We start from the raw sequence: 17,777 nt of genomic DNA on the forward strand, positions 1-17,777 counted from the left end.
AACTCCACTTCACTCCCCTACCAGCCCACCACACACACGCTCACACACGGTTAACTAATAATTGTAATCCGTTGGAGAGCATGGAATAAACATTGACCTCTCCCTCCCTCCCTGCCCACCCAAAAACACAAACCTCCTCCTGGCAACCACCACAACAATCCACTCAACCCCTCTCCCTCCACTCCCTCCCAGTCCGCTACACTTGCTTTAAGGGGATGGTGTTGGGTGGACCACCAACCAACAGACGACACTTTATGAAATCTTGCAGTTCTGCTTCAAATCGTTGTTTCCGCTCCGTGCTATAACAGTCCTCAGATACACATACATTCACCCCACACACGGTGTCTGGGGGACAGAGATAGGACCCCCGTGTCACACACTGACGCCAGACTGTCCAGCCGCTGACATTGTCCAGTGGAATGTACACACCGAGTGTGTATGTCTGAGTTTGTTTGTGGTGTGTGTGTGTGTGTGTGTGTGTGTGTGGTGTGTGTGTGTGTGTGTGTGTGTGTGTGTGTGTGTGTGTGTGTGTGTGTGTGTGTGTGTGTGTGTGTGTGTGTGTGTGTGTGTGTGTGTGCGCGCGTGCGTGCGTGTGTGCGTGTGTGCGTGTGTGTGTGTGTGTACAAGATGTGCAACTGAAGGGTCTACTTGAGGTTCGAAGGGTCGAAGCCTGTCTGGGACACACGTCTGGCCGAGTCTGAAGACAGGTACAGACGAACCAGAATATAATCAAATATTATTGTAATATGTCTTATTGTATCTGTTAGTATTAATACAGCTCAGAGAGAATCATTGATTTGTCTAACTTTCTGGAATAGACGCAGTCACATCCAAAACAGAAATCTGACTCCATTGAGGTCTTAAATCTGATATTGATAAATTTGCAATTTAAATATATATAGATATAAATATATTATAGAGACACATTAAATGTGTCTCTATAATACTTCAACACCATGAAAATAGCATGTAATGCTATATAATAATGGAATTTCTGCATTCAAGACAACAATGTTACCATATATGAGAAGGGACAGAAATACATCTAGACAAAACGAAACGGCATGCTTAAATTGAGCCTAATGGTCGCTGTTTGAACTGTATGGCTGCTTCGATATCCATTTTAGGAAGGGCCTTTATTGTCTCACCTTTGTTCTGATAACGGCCCCCACCCCCATCGACAAAGTGCGAACGAATGGGAGCGTCACGAGCATATAAAGGGCTGGACGAGTGTCACAAATACAGTGTGACTCCGAGATCCCGAGCAAACGCCACCGTATACCGCTCCCACGCAGCTCTATAACTTCACCGGACTTTCTGCCCTACTGACCTTTTCCCGATGGATTCTCTCCGCGTTTGCGCTCTGTGCGTCGTGTTCATCGCCGTCGCCAAGGCTTTTACGCACCAGGATATGAAGGACGCGCTGCTCCAGAAACTGGGTCTGGACGAGATTCCCAACATTGTCAAGAGGGATTTGGAGAATCTAATTATTCCGTCTCACATCAAGAGCAAATACACGTCCATGCTGAAGCTGCATCACAGCAGAAAGCGCAGATCGTTGCCAAGTCTGGCAGGCATTCTGAGAGGCATTCCTGGCAATGCAGGTAAAAACAGTTTTCATATTTAATAACATGCTTTACAATAACATGCTTTACACTAACATAATTCCACACAAAAAAATGGAATTATGTTAAACGGAATTAAATATAAATGCGGTTTAATATCCGATATGGCCCACTATTTCAATGCGTAAATAGTTCGCTTATGTACGTTAATGTACTCGATTAATTGTCTACCACATTTAAATAAATTTGAATTAATGACACATAATCACCATGTCTAATCATACTGTGGTCCTCCGTCTGTGTGCTTCAGATATCTCCGGGGAGTACGTATATTCTGACACTGCGCGTCAACGCATGGTGTTCGAGATGGACGCGCGGATCCCGGCCAACAGCGAGGTCACCATGGCCGAGCTCAAGCTCTACAAGAAGGCCCCCCACCACGCACGCCCCGCCGGGGGGGACAGGAAAGCCCACCGGCCCGTCAACAACGCCCGGGTCAGCGTCTACTGGGTGGACGTGTTGCCCAACGGCGCCAACCGCACGTCTCTGGTCGACTCACGGTGAGAATTAATACTGGCGTGTGAAAGATCTACAAACAGTAACACCGATAAGGGGTGTGTTTCGTGTCATGCTGTTGTCAGCCACTGATACACACTTGTTGTTTTACATTTATTTTTAATTAATCGCCCCTTTTGTTTTCCTTTCGCTTATTAGGTTGATCCCAATCCACGAGACGGGCTGGAAGAGCTTTGATGTGACCCAGGCGGTGCACTATTGGTCCAAGGCCCAGAGGAAAACACCTATGCACCTGGAGGTGTGGATCGAGGGCGAGAGACCCGGCAGTTACGCGGCAGAAATGGCCAAGAGTGTCCACTTTACCACCCAGGAGCAGGCCGGCAACACCCTGGGCAAGCCGGAGCTCATCCTGTACACACTCAACCTCGAAGAATATGGGTAAGGACGCGCGCTTTGATATAGCCTACAACGATTATGGCATCCGTGTGACATTTAGTCAATGTAATTGAGTCCCTTGTAGTCGCGATTACCATTGAACCTTATGTAGAACCTATGCCTGTCTCGGTGTGGCATCTAACAGGTCCTCTCCTCCTCTTCTCCCGCAGTTCTCGTGGCGACTGCGATTCCAATCAAAACAAAGACACGTGCTGCAGGGAACAGCACTTTGTAAATTTCCGCGCGCTGACCTGGACGCAGTATTGGATCATAGAGCCCGCGGGCTACCAGGCGTTCAGGTGCACGGGAGGCTGCAAGCAGCCCCGCCGCAACTACAACGGCTACAGCTACGGGGAGAGGCGCTGCACCGTGGCGGAGAGCGCGCCCCTGCCCATCATGTACCTGGTGAAGAAGGGCGAGTACACGGAGATCGAGGTTGCCGAGTTCCCCAACATGATCGTGGAGCGGTGCGCCTGCACCATGGACAATGTGGCCATGGTGTGATGATGATCGGCGGTGGTGGTGGTGGTGATCGATGAGGATAGTAACCAAACCAAAGATAGTACTTTTCTATTTAAATTGGGATGAAGTGATTGGGAAGGGGGATTTGGGGACGCGCCAGCTCGGCTACTGCTGCTGCAACGAACTGGCCAAGCACGTTTTTGTCCAGAAGCACTTAAATGTAATATATTTTGTAATTAAGTGGACGTAACGTCGTAACGTTTTGACATTTGTATAGCTGGTATGGGATGCCAAATGAATAATTACATAGACTGTTTGACTGTTTTTTTATCACAGAGGTGTTTTTATTTTGAACATAATTGTACATATGAATATGAAGTGACACATTTTCAAACAAAATAAAAAAATCTTGTTTCATTAACATCTTTTGCCTCTGTCTGTCATCGGAACGCCAGGTGTTCTCCTAATACGTTTAAATGAATGCATCAATCCAAGTGCAATCGATAAACATACAAAGCTCAAGGCCTTTAACACCCTAGTTTACACTTTAAACACACAGCAAACAATATATGAAGTACTCAGTCACTGACAATGATGAGAAAATACATTTAAGCACCAACCCCCCCCCCCCCCCTCCCCTTCTCAAAAGTTAAATGGCATATGGCCATGGGTGTGTCAAGGCAAGATTATTATATAGCACATTTCATCCAATATAGACTCAGCGTGCTCAGGTGTGGACGGCAGGGGGCGGTCTAGAGGGAGCATAGTGAGAAACATGCTCAGAATCCACATTAACTGAGAACAGTTCCTGTATTTACATTAGGCTTAGGGCAGGTAGAGAGGCTCCCGGGGGCCCAAAAGGTTGCAGATCCGTAGCCAATAGCAACGGCTCTGTTTGCTCGCCCACCAGGGGGTTAAAGGTCATTCACTAATATGTTAGCAAAGATGGCAAACACACAAACACACAGGACAAAGCTGAAACAAAGCTGGCTGTCTGGCAGGGAAGTGGATTCCCCGCTAACAGGCAGTGTTTGCCCGAGTGAAAGACAGACAGGAGACCGTCGGAGATTGGGAAGGAGAAAATGAATCTCAATGAGGCATTTACTTATTTCATCACTTCTCTTGTCAGTTGATCCACAAACAGTATAATAATTATCCAAAGAGATATTTTTTCAGGGGCAAGGAAATTACCTTTATTGAAATGTTTGAAGAGGTTAAGATAAAAAAAAAAAAACAGTTCTTAATTTGGAACTTAAATATCAGCATTGTTAAAAAAAAATAAGCCTACACATAAAAACATATCTTAAATACTAGAGATTTTGATGAGCACATATTTTGTGTAGCAACATAAAGAATATATATTTGCTATCATATATACTGTAAAACTGTTAACTTAGCTGCAGCAAGTACCCACTATATTTACAAGGGAGATGGTAGAATTTATTCATAATACGTTGACATTTGGTTACAATAATTGTATAAACGAATATACTTTTTAATTATAATCACATTAAATTATCGGCTGATATCAGTTAATGTAACATTCATGCATGGTTCAAAAAGTGGTGACCTATGTACACGTGTTAATAAATATCAACAGTATTAAAACAAAAAAACAATTTCCAATTTTAGTCTTCATTAACACTGTACGCAACCTCTCAACAGGAAAGTTGAGTTTATTGTAGTTTACTTGTTCCAACAATGAGGCGGCTATTGGTGATTGCCTCCCCCAAAAACTGTTCCAATAGGGATGTCGACTTTGCTCCACAACATTCAACTGTTCTTCCTCAATAGTTTGGGAATAGGCTGTGCTTCTAATTTGTCAGTTGGGACAGAGGTGTTTTAATGGTGAACATGTTGCGATGTTGTGTAGCCCTTGTTTTATCTGCTGGTGTCAATGAAAGCCGTCAAAAGATTCTTACTGCTGAAGCTGAAATATTTACAAACAAAAGATACCATGTCAATCATCAGAATTGGAGTTTATACAAAAAAATGTGAAGACTATAACGGACAGACCTCATGCATGCATGAAACATGTTTTTTTATATTTCTGGACAATTTTACTCTCACTTATCAATGATTCAATGTTTTTCAACAGACCTCTATGGTAAAAAACTCAATAAATTAGGTTAAAACTAATTTCCTCACTGTACACCTGGATATTATTTAAAAAAGATTTTAGATAATTCAAAATTAGTCAACTATGCCATGTAAGGCCTTAGCATTACAATTAAATACGAAACCTGGCTGGGCATAGAGCCATGTGCATTACAATGGCTAATACCAAATTGAAGTGTGTAGGGGTTGCCTAGGAGACTGCGCCCCTCAGACGCTGCTGCCTCCAGGTGAGACCCATGTCCTCATAGTTTGAACTATAGCCAATCAGGGGGCGCTAGTTCAAGGGCCCGTTTTAACCCACCTTGAACGCAATCAAAAGCCACAAGCCAAAGAGGGTTTGTTAAAAAAAGCAAACGGGTCTTTTTATTGCAAGTCTATGGATTTTTAGATCACAGGCTTGGAAGTGGAAACAAAAGGACACAAAATAGAGCCGAATAACTGTCTTAAAGTCACCAGGCGTGTGGGTAGTATTGTTTGATGACAGTGGTCTAAACATAAACAAACTAACACTTAGCTTAGCTACCGAGCTTCCTGTTGGGGAGCAAAGGACTCTATTCAATACCGTGTTTCATTAAGTTCTCACAAACTAAATCAAGCAACAACAAAAAAAACAATATATTTACAATCCTAAATATAAAAAAGGAGAAATCCAAATTTAACAAAAAACGGCAATGATAAAATGCATCAATCCGAAGACAAAAAAACCAAAAACATTCCTAACATCTGCATTTCCAGCTAACTTTCAGACCCTTGATCTTTAGCAGGAGAGATCTTATCACGTAGGTTTCTTCTATTTAAAAACATGCTTTTTTAAAAGTTGCGGGAAAACTATAGTTATAAAAATTTACAACAGAAATAAAAAATGAAATAAAAACGGATGTGGATAGAGGACGCGTTGAAACAATGGTGTACAGTAGATAACATTGCAGCCCCCACAGAGGCCTTTATATTCTCCTCCATCTCCCCCTGCCCTTCCCCTGTTCTGATGTGGAATGTTGTCGCTCCGGATTGTTTAAGTCATTGCAGTCAGTTGGTTGGTGGGGCTTTTAAAATGTGGGTTCTAGTAAAGAAAAATTGAACGGGAAAAAAACAAAAACAAAAAGAGCTTGTGGATGTTCCGTGGCTAGTGGTTGGTCCGCCGGGCCACCAGTGCTCTAGAACACAGTCTCTCAGTAGTAGCCGGGCTGGTACTGCTGACTCCATGGCTTCTGGTTCCAGAACTGCGTTGGAACACATGAGCGATTAGAAGAGACCCACGCACAGTTGACATTTACATGTATTCTTGGGACCTTGCAATTTGGTCTTTAAAATGAAATGAGCATGTTCTTATTAGCACAATATTTCAAGTCATTTCCCTTCGCACTCCTAATTATGTCAAATAAATTGACGTCAAAAAGACACTAGAGAAATGGTTAGTCATTCAGTGAAGGAGGAACTCACCCCTTGCTGCCAGCTCTGGTTGAAGGCCTGGGCCTTGTCCATGCCAAAGCTTCCGTTCCTGTTGTTTCCACCAAAGTTCCCGCTATTCCTGTTGTTCCCGCCAAAGTTGCCGCCACCGTTCTTGTTGCCGAAGTTACCACGGTTACCGCCGCTGCCACCGCCGCCGCCACCGCCGCCCCTCTGCTGGAACTGAAACACAAGGCGGGAGAAAAAATTAAAACCCAACAATGTCAAATAACCGTTTGATTTGCCTCCAGGAAATACACGCACACATTCTTATTAATAACTAAAATAAAGGTTAGTATATAACAGTATCTCCAGACAAGTTTGGTCTGTTTTAAGAGACTGCGCCGAATCATTAAGGGAGACCCACCTGTCCGAAGTTTCCACGGCTTCCACCGCCGCCGCGGCTACTGTTGCCGCCGCCCCCTCGGCCCATGTTGCCCCCCCGGTTCATCGGGCCGCCCCTGTTCATGGACCCACCCCGGGGGCCCAAGCTGCCGCCCCTCATGGGGCCTCCCCTTGGAGAGCCGCCCAGGCTGGGCATGAGCCCGCCTCCGCCGCCGCCACGGTTGTAGTTGCCCCGGTTGGGGTACCCTCCCCGGAAGGCTGGAGGGGGCAGGAACCCACGTGGGGGCCGGTTGAAGCCGCCCCGGGGGCCGGGTGCTGGAGACAGGAGGAAGAATGATGAATTAATAAACGTAGAGATCTCTTGTTTACACTCGTGTGGTTACCTCCGCAGCCTTGTACTAAACTATCAAAAAAGAACAGTACAAAATAAAGATTATTTTATCTTAATTGTCCTTCCCCTTAATGTTGCTGAAACAGTTATTTAGGAACCGAACAGCGACCGTCGGTGAAAGTTATCCTGTTGGCGACCTGATGACCGTCCGGCGCTACAGAGAGAGCATGGACAGCTTGGATAGGTTGCCTGATAATTAGAACCCAGTTGGCGTTTGCCTTCTTACGGAATTGTACTGCAGTATTTGCTATATAAATGTATATACATGTACACGATTTCATAACATCTGCAGTTACAACTTTCCCCACATGGGGTTCTAAATGCGATCCCCTTGTTACCTGGAAACAGCAGTACAGGATTTCTGGCAAAATATTGAGAAAGACTCGCGTCATGTCCGTTTAGTTAGCAACTCCTTAAATCACAGTGAGTGCCCAGAGCCTCACAGCCCATATTTCTAGCCCCCCCCCCCCCCCCCCTAACCCAGGCCCCGCCAGGGAGGACTCCCTTCATCACAAAGGGAGAACCCTTGAGACCCTGCCTCAGAAGGAGAACCTCGTCCCGGACAGACTGGCGCTCCGCTCACCTCCTCTGAAGTTGCCTCTGTTCTGGAAGCTCCCGCGGCCCCGCTGACCGGGGCCCCCGCGCTGCCCGGGGCCGCCGCCGCCGCGGCTGAACTGGTTCTTGTTCCCCCGCGTGCCGCCGCGCAGGCCACCGCCGCCCCTCTTGGGGGGCATGCCCCCCTGGTTGGGCCTCTTCTCGGCGGGCAGCGCCGTCTTGCTCTCCTCGCGGTACTGCTCCAGCAGCTTGGCCGCGTCCTCCTTCTCCAGCTCGCCGAACGTCACCCCGCAGAAGCTCTCGCCCTCCTCGGGCAGGGAGAAGAACCCTGGGGGGGGGCAGGGGTGTTACTGGGAGCCCGTTGGCAGGGTATGGTAGGTTTCATGTCAACACGTTTATTTATGGCCGCTTAGAAGCAAGTACATATTTGTGTAGAGTAACATTTCATGTCTGAAAAAAGATGGGAAATATAAACCTTGATATATTTTAAAACAGGCTCAGAACTGCCACATGCTTCTAATACGAAGTGGCCAAGCCTCCATTTTATTATACACGTTTAGGTCCATCTCTACCTGTATCCAGTATATCTGCAGTTTAAGTGTAATGTCACTGTGGACATGGTTGTGTTGTACCTTTCATCTTGAGCAGGGCGTGCTCGGGAACCTCCTTGCCGTCACTCTCCGCCTTCTTCTGGGCCCTCTGCTTGTACTCCTCGTCTGAAGGGCATACCACCACCGCCTTGCGCTGGAAGCCAGCGAACAGACACATCTTCCTCTTCTGGCCCGGGGCAGACAGGTTGGTCTGCAGGGAGGATGGAGAGGGGAAAGGACATGTAAGGACACAACCAAGTGATATTTGATCTAAATGTACTTTTGGCAATTTTGCATTATTCTCACCATATAGTTCCAATTTGTAATCATGGATTAATATGGTACTTTTATTTATTTATCTAAGAAGCAGCCAACGAATGCATTTAATAGTGATATGAAACAGAAATACCAAATATTTCCATTGCAGTGCTATAAGCAGCAAATATACATTTACTTTTATTAATAACTTATGATTTCCTGTTTACTACCAATGGTTAATAAACTCACGTGGTCCAGGATATAGTTCCTCTTCTTACGAGCGGCGATCTCAATGAACTTCCCCAGGAAGAGGGGAGCGCGCTGGGAGATGGCCGTCAGCTTGGTGGTGTCCTTGGACTGCCTCTTCAGACTGTTGATCTGCATCACGTACAAACAGGATTACTCAGTATGGCGGGATCTAAACTATTTGTGTATCGACGGAAATGCCTGCGAGTGCTAGGCTACGCTAGTGATCCCCGAGCTAGTGGGTGAGGAATTAGAAGCACATGAGATGTAAGGTCATGACTAGCCCAAAGAGTATGTGGCTCAACTAGAGCAGCAAGGCATTAACACTGGCAGGGGTTAGAGTTTGATTCCCCACTGGGGTCCACCAATGCAGAAGCAATGAACACATAGAAAATAGATTTAAATTCTCAATGCGTTGGATAAATACAGGTCAAGTTCAAATGACGGTGCTTTAGATAAAGTTTGTTACATTTACTATTTGGCTCATTTAGTAATGAGAAGTTATCCTTTCCCTTAATGTTGCAGAAACAGTCATTTACAGACTGAACAGCGACCGTCGGTGAAAGTTATCATGTTGGCATCCTGTTGACCGCCCGACGCTACCAAAACAAGCAGGGGCGGCTTCGATGGGTGCCTGAGATTCAGATGGGAAATCCTAACCCACGATGGGAATTGCTTGTGTCCCAAAGTCACACACACACTTAATATTAAATGAATGCAGAAATGACCGATGTAATTTCTAAAATACAGAAAGTCTACATAATAGACTACAACAGGGGAACATAATTCTATGCCACAATGTATTGTGATAGGAAGAGGTGGGCAGAGGAACAGAATGACTGACCATCATCTTGTCCACAATGGTGTCACTGCCCAGGATGTAGTATTTTCCAGGGCTCTCCTGCACGTGGTTCTTGACCCATGTGGTCTTCCCTGAGCCGGGCAGCCCAACCATCACGATCATCTGGAACACAGCGCAGGGGGGGGGGAAACACGTCAGAAAACACATTTTAATGTCTCGGCCAATGAGATGCAGCCGGATAGGATAGTTCATTATTTGCATCTTCACCAAGAAATTCTAATAAACATTAACAGTTGGTATGGTTTCCTTTACACATGAATAAAAAGTTCAGCCTGTGACGGTTTCCCCGAACTTAAGTCAGAGGTAATAATGTATAAATAAGAAAAAAGTTATGTGCATGGATTATGGCGGGGAAATACAAGAATCACATAAGGACTGAATAAACAGCTTCCGCTAACAAGTCCCACACCCGTTGACCCTGGTCTCCCCGGAACCCTTTACATCAAGACACTTGTATCGCCGTGGTTACCTCGCAGTCGGCCTTGGTGTCGGGCCCCTTGGGGCCGCGGGTGCGCTCCTCGAGGGGAACCTGCTGCAGGAAGGTGTAGCCCTCCACCCTGGGGAAGTAGGGCTCGTCCAGCTGGCCGAAGTTGAACTCCACGGCGCAGTTGTGGCAGATGACGTGGGGGAAGAGCGCCTGGCCGGCCAGCGTGTCCTTGGGGACCCGGAAGGCCACCGCCGCCTCACCGCCGTTCTTGGAGAACGACATCTCCACCTCGTCCGCTTCGAAGTCCTGGGCAGGAGAGAATCTCGTGTTTACACTCTCGTTTATGGTTACTTTTTAAAGAGATTCAGCCGACTTCAACTTAAGGTTTGTAAAAATTGAATTAAACAAAATAAAGCTTATTTTTATCCGAATTGTCCTTCCCCTTAATGTTGCTGAAACTATATTATAGTTATAGCAACATTGAACAACATGTTATTTAGGAACCGAACAGCGACCGTCGGTGAAAGTTATCCTGTTGGCGACCTGATGACCGTCCGGCGCTACAGAGAGAGCATGGACAGCTTGGATAGGTTGCCTGATAATTAGAACCCAGTAATCGTTTGCCTTGTTAAGGACTTTGACTGCAGTGTTTGCTATATTAATATACATGCGTGTATCGCAGTAACAACTTTCACCACATGGGGTTCCAAATGCAAATGCAGTTACCTTATGAACTGGAAACTTCAGAATTTCTGACAATTGCATGCAACAAAAATATTGCTTTGATTATTTTTTCATAAGTCTTAAATCACAGCGAGACCACAGAGCTTTACAGGCCAGATTTCCAGACACCCCCTCATAAAAGAAAAACTGTTATGTACACGGATTTTGGCGGGAAAAGTCCCATTTAAGTCCTTGAGAGGATTTAACTGATTTAGCCAGTCAGCCCTCCAGATGGTGGCTCTAGTGGGCCATGGGGCACACTTCAAGTACTTTAAATTGGGGGAGTTTTGGCTTCTAAAACCCCAAACATGGAATTTGAGCTGATTGCTATAAAACTGAAAGGTTTACCAAAATGTGTGACCGGCCCCTACAGAAATCATTTAAGTTTTGTCTTTCACTTATTTTACGTTGAATCGGCTGTACAATTACACGGGTTGTTTTGTTATGCAGGTATAGCATTTTTGTGTCCATTTTATCGATTTTGTGCATTCCATTTCATTTTTCTCCACCCTGTAAACCATGACACTGACATACGTTAGGAGAAATAAAGTAACTTGATGTTGCCTTAGTCTTATGCCGTTAATATGGCTTACAGCGTTTGAAAAATAAGAGTTTAGGCTTCTGCCATTTTGTACAATAGCGACCTGAACACACACTGATGGTTGTTCTTACAATGAGGCAGCAGACGACGTCGTTCTCTTCGTAGGTTTCTCCAAAGTCCTCTGTGACGCAGTTCACCGTCTTCTTGGCCTTCCCAGAGTAGGCGTAGGAATGCTCCTCCTCGCCTGCAGACAAGGGAATAAACTGTTATTAGTTTCTCACTTCTACACAAGAAAATGTAAACACAGCCAGAAACGTGGCTAGAATAAATATTGCCCATCATGCAATGAGTAATTGCAGCCATTTTACGCAATCTCATCCCCTGCATGACCACTGGAGGGCACTGCTTAACCAATTGCTTTAAATAAGTAATCAATGTTGAAAGGGCAGTAGAAAATGGAGCTAGTAGGCTTTGTATCCATTTTGGTGGGTTACTCATCAAAAAAATTCCACAGAAGCAATCATCAATTCTCAAAATACAGTAGCAACACAACTCTTCATTGAGTATAAAGGAAGCCGTAAATCGATTGCACTGTCCACCAACTGATTGAGGAACTCACCCAGCAGCAGACTACCAGTGGCCAGAGACCAGCCAACCTGGACGTCATGGATCTCCATGTTCTTACTGGAGATGTGCTTCACTGGGATCTTCTCTGTAATCTGGGGACGCAGAACAACCAAACATTAAAAGGTTTGATAATCCAATGACTGCAACAAAATGAAGTTTATTTTTCTTATCTGAATTGTCCTTCCCCTTAATGTTGCTGAAACAGTTATTTAGGAACCGAACAGCGACCGTCGGTGAAAGTTATCCTGTTGGCGACCTGATGACCGTCCGGCGCTACAGAGAGAGCATGGACAGCTTGGATAGGTTGCCTGATAATTATAACCCAGTTAGCGTTTGCCTTGTTAAGGACTTGGTGCTGCGGCCTTTTCCAGTTCATGCTGCTATTTGGTACTCACTGTGGGAAACTATCAAGCCATTTTTTCATCACTGATTAAAATTCTGATTAAAATAAGCAGATTTCAGCCCATGTTGTCAGCTTCGGTCTCAGAGCCCACAGCACATGGGCGTCGACACTCATATCTCAAGTAGCGGATGCAAGAATGCGTGCTCCTGCCAAGACGTACCTTCATCTCGAAGCAGACCTTCCCAGAGTTCAGGCCGTAGCTGGCACGTCCACCAGACCACAGGTAGGCAAAGCTCTCCATGGTGAGGGACGAGGCGCTGTAGCGGTCCCGGGACACCTTGAAGTGCAGGTCGCAGTTGTCTGGTAAAACAAGGGGAGCCAGGAGTCAGGAAAGGCATAGAGCCAGATCACGAAAGGTTTGGAACCAGATTCATTACACGCCCGGAACTGTGTTCATTACTCAAAACTCCAGACATCATTGACTTAAAAGAAGTTAGGACTATGGAGTAGGCCCTGGCGATTAATTTTGATCAACGATCTAATTTTGATTGCGATTTCAGCGTCAAACGATCACAAAATGATCATAATCGAGTTAGGGTTAACGCTTTATTTATAAAAAATATCCTTTATAGAAAGGGCAGAGGAGCTGGATACATATCTGTATATTATTTTAGATTTGAACATTTCCTTTATGAACATTTTGTGTACTTTTTTTAAAAGGCGAAATTTCAAAGTTTCCAAACTCAAAAATGATCATTTAAATAATCGTGCTTTATATTATCCCTTTATTTCCTCCAAATGATTTAAAAAGAAAATATTGATTATCTAGCAGGTATTGCAAAATGGTGGCATATTTTTAAATGCAGACTCAATTGCAGTATGCAGGATTGATACACTTTCGTACTGAATCTGGTTGTCAAAAAAAGGACACGTCAGCGTCCATGAAGACAATTATTACTGAAACCGATGCATAAATTCATCCAAGACATAAGCTAGTTTGCTTCTTAAGCCCAACTGGTACAATGTAATATTTCTTTAAATTCCAACATATTTTAAGTGCCTCTTTGCATCAGTTTACCAGCACTGCAGAAAGATCTACTTTTCATTAGCTGCTTTAACAGGAACACAAGGTGTCATATCATGTACAGCACCAGGAGCACTCACAAGTATCCAGGCAGACTTTAGTGTCATCAAACTCTTCGTCCTCTTCTTCCAGCGGTGGCACAGGGGATTTGAACGAAGCCCTGAAAGCGAGACAAGAGCACAGGCCGTCAGACAGAAAATTCGGGCCAGACAGACGGGCAGACAGGGTCGGCAGTCACACGCAGAGCTTGTGAAGGTGACTTTAGGCTCCACCTGCTGCAGATTAGGATGGCCAGACAAAAAAAAAAACACAACTGGCAAAGGAAAAGTCTGGCAGGGTTGTTTATAGTGGGAAAAATAAGAATGGCCCACCGTTACGGGCCGCACTTACCTTGCCGAGTCCAGCGTAATCAAATCAAAAACCTACAGAGACAAGAGCTCAGACGGACAGTCTTCACCTGCCGGGCTCACGGTTGCTAAAAGCCATGAGGAGCCTAGCCCTACCCAAACCACCACGGATTCCCCCTCAATCTTTATCATAAGTAAATGGTTTCCAGATCCGTTAAAAAAAAGTCGCCCATAGGGAGAAGCATTTTGGTGTATCCAACTGCTTTTGCTTGAAATTCCTAGTGAGAAGGTCATGGCTACCTCACATTGTCTCGTTACAACAAGTATTGGCACATTTTGCATGCACAAGACAAATGTAACAGGCTAGAAATTGAGCAATGCACATTTTAAAAAGCTAAAACTAACACCACAGCTACTTACCAAATCTGTAGCGTTTTAAGAACCCTAGACAAAGCTTACTTAAAGAAGCATATAATGTATTTAGGCTAAAAAGTGCATGTAATGTAGCATAAACTGATGCTCAATAATTCGCTCAATGCCTGTGACCAAAACAGTGATAATGAAAACAAATTAAAAAAAGTTTGTGGGTCTGTTGTTAACCAGTGCCCATGACACTCCCTCTAAACACAGGGTTTCTGCAATCTTGTGTCTTTATAAAACTGTAGTTAACAATTGGGCCAGGTTAGGAGATTTACAGAGCCACACCTAAACCCGAGTGTGTGGTCCCTTTGGCAGTGCAGCACAAATCCTGTAGAGGTATATGGGTTTGTGGGGAGACACTTGGCAGGCCCTTAAAGTCCCGAAGTTCCATTTGTGACATGGCAGAGAAAGCTAGGGATGGTCAAGAAAAAAAAGATCCCGCCGCCCGCTTCCATCAAGTAGACCAATGGAGTTAGGATTCTTGGAAGAGTCATTGGGAGCTCCATGATTGGTGTTAATGAACGGGTTGTTGTGTTCCGTCTGAAGCATACACACAAGACGTTTGTCTTTTCCTGCGTGTCCAGGGCAAATGAAAAACAAAAAAGTGACTTTTCAAGCACATGCACCCACACGCACAGCCATTCACACATGTCACCTGCGCCGGAGGGGAGAAAGGTGCCTTGTAAATACACACACACAAAATGCTCCCACACACGAGATGAGACAAATATAGCACCTGAACACCGTACAATTGTTAACACAAAAAAACAAAAAATAAAATACAGATGACAAAATACACCAGTGCGAGAGCGAAACGATGGCGACTCCCGAGTATCGAATTCTTCCGTGGGGCGGTCCAAAAGTTTCCGGAAATGTTTGCTAAATCCTTGTGTACTACTCTGCAGCCGTGGTTTCCCACCCTCCCTCCCATCCCCCACTGTTTTTCCTCTATAAGCAAGAGTGCACTTTCCTCTACTTTCCACTGTGCTCTTGTTTGAGCAGCCTGATTTTTCACCTTGAAGACACAATGGGCTCTTGGAACATTTACGTGTCATGGGAAACAGTACTCAATATTCATTGATGGCTTAAAATGTATTCTGCTACATAACAGCAGTGTTCTGTTAGACACAAATGTGAGTGGCAACTGCAACAAAGTCAAATGGTAAGGTTCTATAAAGTAGTCGGGATGGACCCTCAAAACATGTGTGAAATTAAAGTTATCGTTAAAGAAATTCCATTGTAGTATAATACTTCAAAATAATAAGAGGGTTTTTGTTACTGTATGCTACTTGAGTGCATTGGCTCTTAAAGCCAATACATATATTTTATTAAACAAAGCTTTGTATGGCGCTTCGGGAATGCCGAAGGCCATTTTGGCTCTGTCCCATCCTTACCAGCTGTATTTGTTCTCTTCAATAAATTCAAAGTATCCCCTTCCATGTTCCTCCCGGCGTCTCTTAACACCCTTCTTATTCTTCTGATCAGCATTCGTGTCTTTGTCCGCATCCCCTTTGGAAATAAAACAAAGATATAGAATGAGGTGCTCCTTTTTTTGAGAGAAGAGAGGTCGGGCTAGCAGTTGGGTCTCGACCCACGCAGAAGCCCGTGTTAATACTCAATTAATTAATTATAGAGCATCAACTGTTAAGCAAGAGGAGACACCTCATTGTTACAATGAAGACATTCAGAGTCCATAATGAATAACAGTTGTAATGACCAGGTGGTAGTTACTATGTAAACTGGTCGGGGTGAACATAAAGACAACGGTATTTAATGGGATTGGGAACATACGTGTAAAATAAAGATAAGGGACACTGCTGTTCTAAAAGGTTATCTGGTATATTCTTGAGTGTGTGTGTTTGAATGTGATACGTAAATCATGCATGGGTATATCTGCCTACCTGTGCTGCCCCCCTTTACCCCATCATTTGGCTACCAGCTAATATAGAAAGAAACTCATTTCTTTGATAAAATTGAAAGTCTATCGCCACGCCAAGAGGAAATTAAACACGTGCAACACGATACGATTAAACACGACCAATAACCGCAACATCTCCGCGATATTAACTTCAACAATCACATATTCTGAATAAGGTTGGGCTAGCTAGTCGAAACTAGCACAGCACCGTGGACACAAAAGAAATGTAGCTCGCCAGCTAAGTCCGAAGCGTTAGCTGGGAAGCTAACCGCTAACCAAACAGAACCGATACCCGTGGATTTAAAATGAATGGCCAACTCCACCATCCGAGTTCTCCGATAACGACCGAACTCGCCACCAACTCTTAACTTTATCCGTTTATCGTAAGAGTCCGAATAAACCGATCATTTGTTTGCTAAATTATCGATACTAAGACCGCGGAATAGCAAGGATGTGTAGCTACGGGCTAGGCTAGGCTAATGAGGTCACGGCGGCTAGCTCAACATTCAATCACTTCAGCCCACCACCGACTCAATCGGCAAAACCGACACCCAGCCACGGAGCCATCCAACACGTTCAAACACAGCCCAGAAGACTCACCCTCAGCAGCCTGGTCTCCGGGCTCACCGTCCTCTGCGTCGATTTTCTCCATGTCGTCCACATCAGCCTTGAGCATGGGGTCCATCTCCTCCTCCTCGTCGTCTTCCTCTTCGCCCTCGCCCATTTCGTCGTCCTCGGCAGCAACGGCGGCGCCCTCAGCGCCATCTCCATTTGCCGCTTCTTCGACTTCTTCTTCTGCCTCGGCTTGCTCTTCTTCTCCCTCGGCCTCGTTGGCCTCCATGCTTTCTTCGACAAGGCTTTCTGCCTCACCGTCACCGGCCTCTTCTTCCCCCATGCCTTCTTGGTCAGTGGCCTGGGCGAAGCCCTCGTCTGTGGGCGCGGGTTCGTCCCCGGCCAGGGCCTCCTCATCCAGCGCGGCCTGCAGGCGGTCCATGAGCTCGGCCTTCAGGCCCTTGTCCGACAGCTGACGCTTCTTCAGCTCGTCCTTCAGCTCGTTTACTTTCAGCTTCTTCACGTTAATCGAACTCATGTTGACGGTGTATTATGGAATACTTTAAATTAAATAAAAAAACAAGAGTTACGACAACAAATAATTCACGGGCGCTTTTGTAAGCGGATGTAATCTCAAACTGCGCCAAATGGCACCCGCGTTGCTAGCCCTTTTCACCGGCGAAATGAGCTCAGAGCAGTGGCGGCGAGTGTGGGGGAGGATGAAGACGGCGCTTACCGTAACTAATAGCAGAGCAGCGCACTTACATCCCCCAATAGCCCATCTGTCACAGTCGGTCAGACCTGATCACAAAGAAAACATTAAAAGCAGGGCATCCATGGAACTGAGAGAAATGGATCTTATGCTAATTTGACGAATTTTGGATGTTGTAGTTAAAACGATAATCGACTTATAACCTATTATACGTTATGTTTTAAACATAGGCGCACCCTAGCCTAAGCATGTTTTGATTTAGCATTGCACGCTAATAGTCAAACATATGCCTTT

The 17,777-nt window shown here is 45.2% G+C and overlaps 2 protein-coding genes, 3 non-coding genes and 1 pseudogene across 5 annotated transcripts; 1 reads left to right on the top strand and 5 right to left on the bottom strand.

Moving 5' to 3' along the window:
* Nucleotides 1-1,339: 1,339 nt before the first annotated feature.
* On the top strand, nt 1,340-3,020 carry LOC130375025 (left-right determination factor 2-like). Its single transcript, XM_056582017.1, has 4 exons — nt 1,340-1,604; nt 1,876-2,125; nt 2,280-2,519; nt 2,687-3,020. Exons 1-4 carry the CDS (start codon nt 1,340-1,342, stop codon nt 3,018-3,020), a joined length of 1,089 nt encoding a protein of 362 aa, XP_056437992.1.
* Nucleotides 3,021-3,715: 695 nt separating this feature from the next.
* Nucleotides 3,716-17,488, bottom strand: LOC130374427 (heterogeneous nuclear ribonucleoprotein U-like). Its single transcript, XM_056581179.1, has 14 exons — nt 16,820-17,488; nt 15,696-15,810; nt 13,615-13,694; nt 12,671-12,810; nt 12,100-12,199; nt 11,612-11,724; nt 10,259-10,522; nt 9,772-9,891; nt 8,931-9,059; nt 8,466-8,634; nt 7,862-8,161; nt 6,910-7,202; nt 6,537-6,725; nt 3,716-6,316 (listed from the first exon to the last, which is right to left on the bottom strand). Exons 1-14 carry the CDS (start codon nt 17,307-17,309, stop codon nt 6,266-6,268), a joined length of 2,553 nt encoding a protein of 850 aa, XP_056437154.1. The 5' UTR covers nt 17,310-17,488; the 3' UTR covers nt 3,716-6,265.
* LOC130375102 (small nucleolar RNA SNORA16B/SNORA16A family) lies at nt 7,333-7,471 on the bottom strand. Its single transcript, XR_008893777.1, has one exon. It is a non-coding gene; the product is annotated as a small nucleolar RNA SNORA16B/SNORA16A family (small nucleolar RNA).
* LOC130375098 (small nucleolar RNA SNORA16B/SNORA16A family) lies at nt 9,427-9,565 on the bottom strand. The gene has a single exon (XR_008893773.1). It is a non-coding gene; the product is annotated as a small nucleolar RNA SNORA16B/SNORA16A family (small nucleolar RNA).
* LOC130375105 (small nucleolar RNA SNORA16B/SNORA16A family) lies at nt 10,646-10,815 on the bottom strand (annotated as a pseudogene).
* Nucleotides 12,281-12,419, bottom strand: LOC130375103 (small nucleolar RNA SNORA16B/SNORA16A family). Its single transcript, XR_008893778.1, has one exon. It is a non-coding gene; the product is annotated as a small nucleolar RNA SNORA16B/SNORA16A family (small nucleolar RNA).
* Nucleotides 17,489-17,777: the final 289 nt, after the last annotated feature.

This window comes from Gadus chalcogrammus, chromosome 21 (genome assembly GCF_026213295.1).
Source record: "Gadus chalcogrammus isolate NIFS_2021 chromosome 21, NIFS_Gcha_1.0, whole genome shotgun sequence".
In the NCBI taxonomy this organism is placed as follows: domain Eukaryota; kingdom Metazoa; phylum Chordata; class Actinopteri; order Gadiformes; family Gadidae; genus Gadus; species Gadus chalcogrammus.

Coding starts and splice junctions, on each gene's coding strand:
- LOC130375025 (XM_056582017.1), top strand. CDS start 1,340: ATGGATTCTCTCCGCGTTTGCGCTCTGTGCGTCGTGTTCATCGCCGTC. Junction 1,605..1,875: donor AGGCATTCCTGGCAATGCAG/GTAAAAACAGTT, acceptor TGTGTGCTTCAG/ATATCTCCGGGGAGTACGTA. Junction 2,520..2,686: donor CTCAACCTCGAAGAATATGG/GTAAGGACGCGC, acceptor CTTCTCCCGCAG/TTCTCGTGGCGACTGCGATT.
- LOC130374427 (XM_056581179.1), bottom strand. CDS start 17,309: ATGAGTTCGATTAACGTGAAGAAGCTGAAAGTAAACGAGCTGAAGGAC. Junction 13,695..15,695: donor GAAGAGAACAAATACAGCTG/GTAAGGATGGGA, acceptor TCTCGCTTTCAG/GGCTTCGTTCAAATCCCCTG. Junction 12,200..12,670: donor AGGTCTGCTTCGAGATGAAG/GTACGTCTTGGC, acceptor CTGCGTCCCCAG/ATTACAGAGAAGATCCCAGT.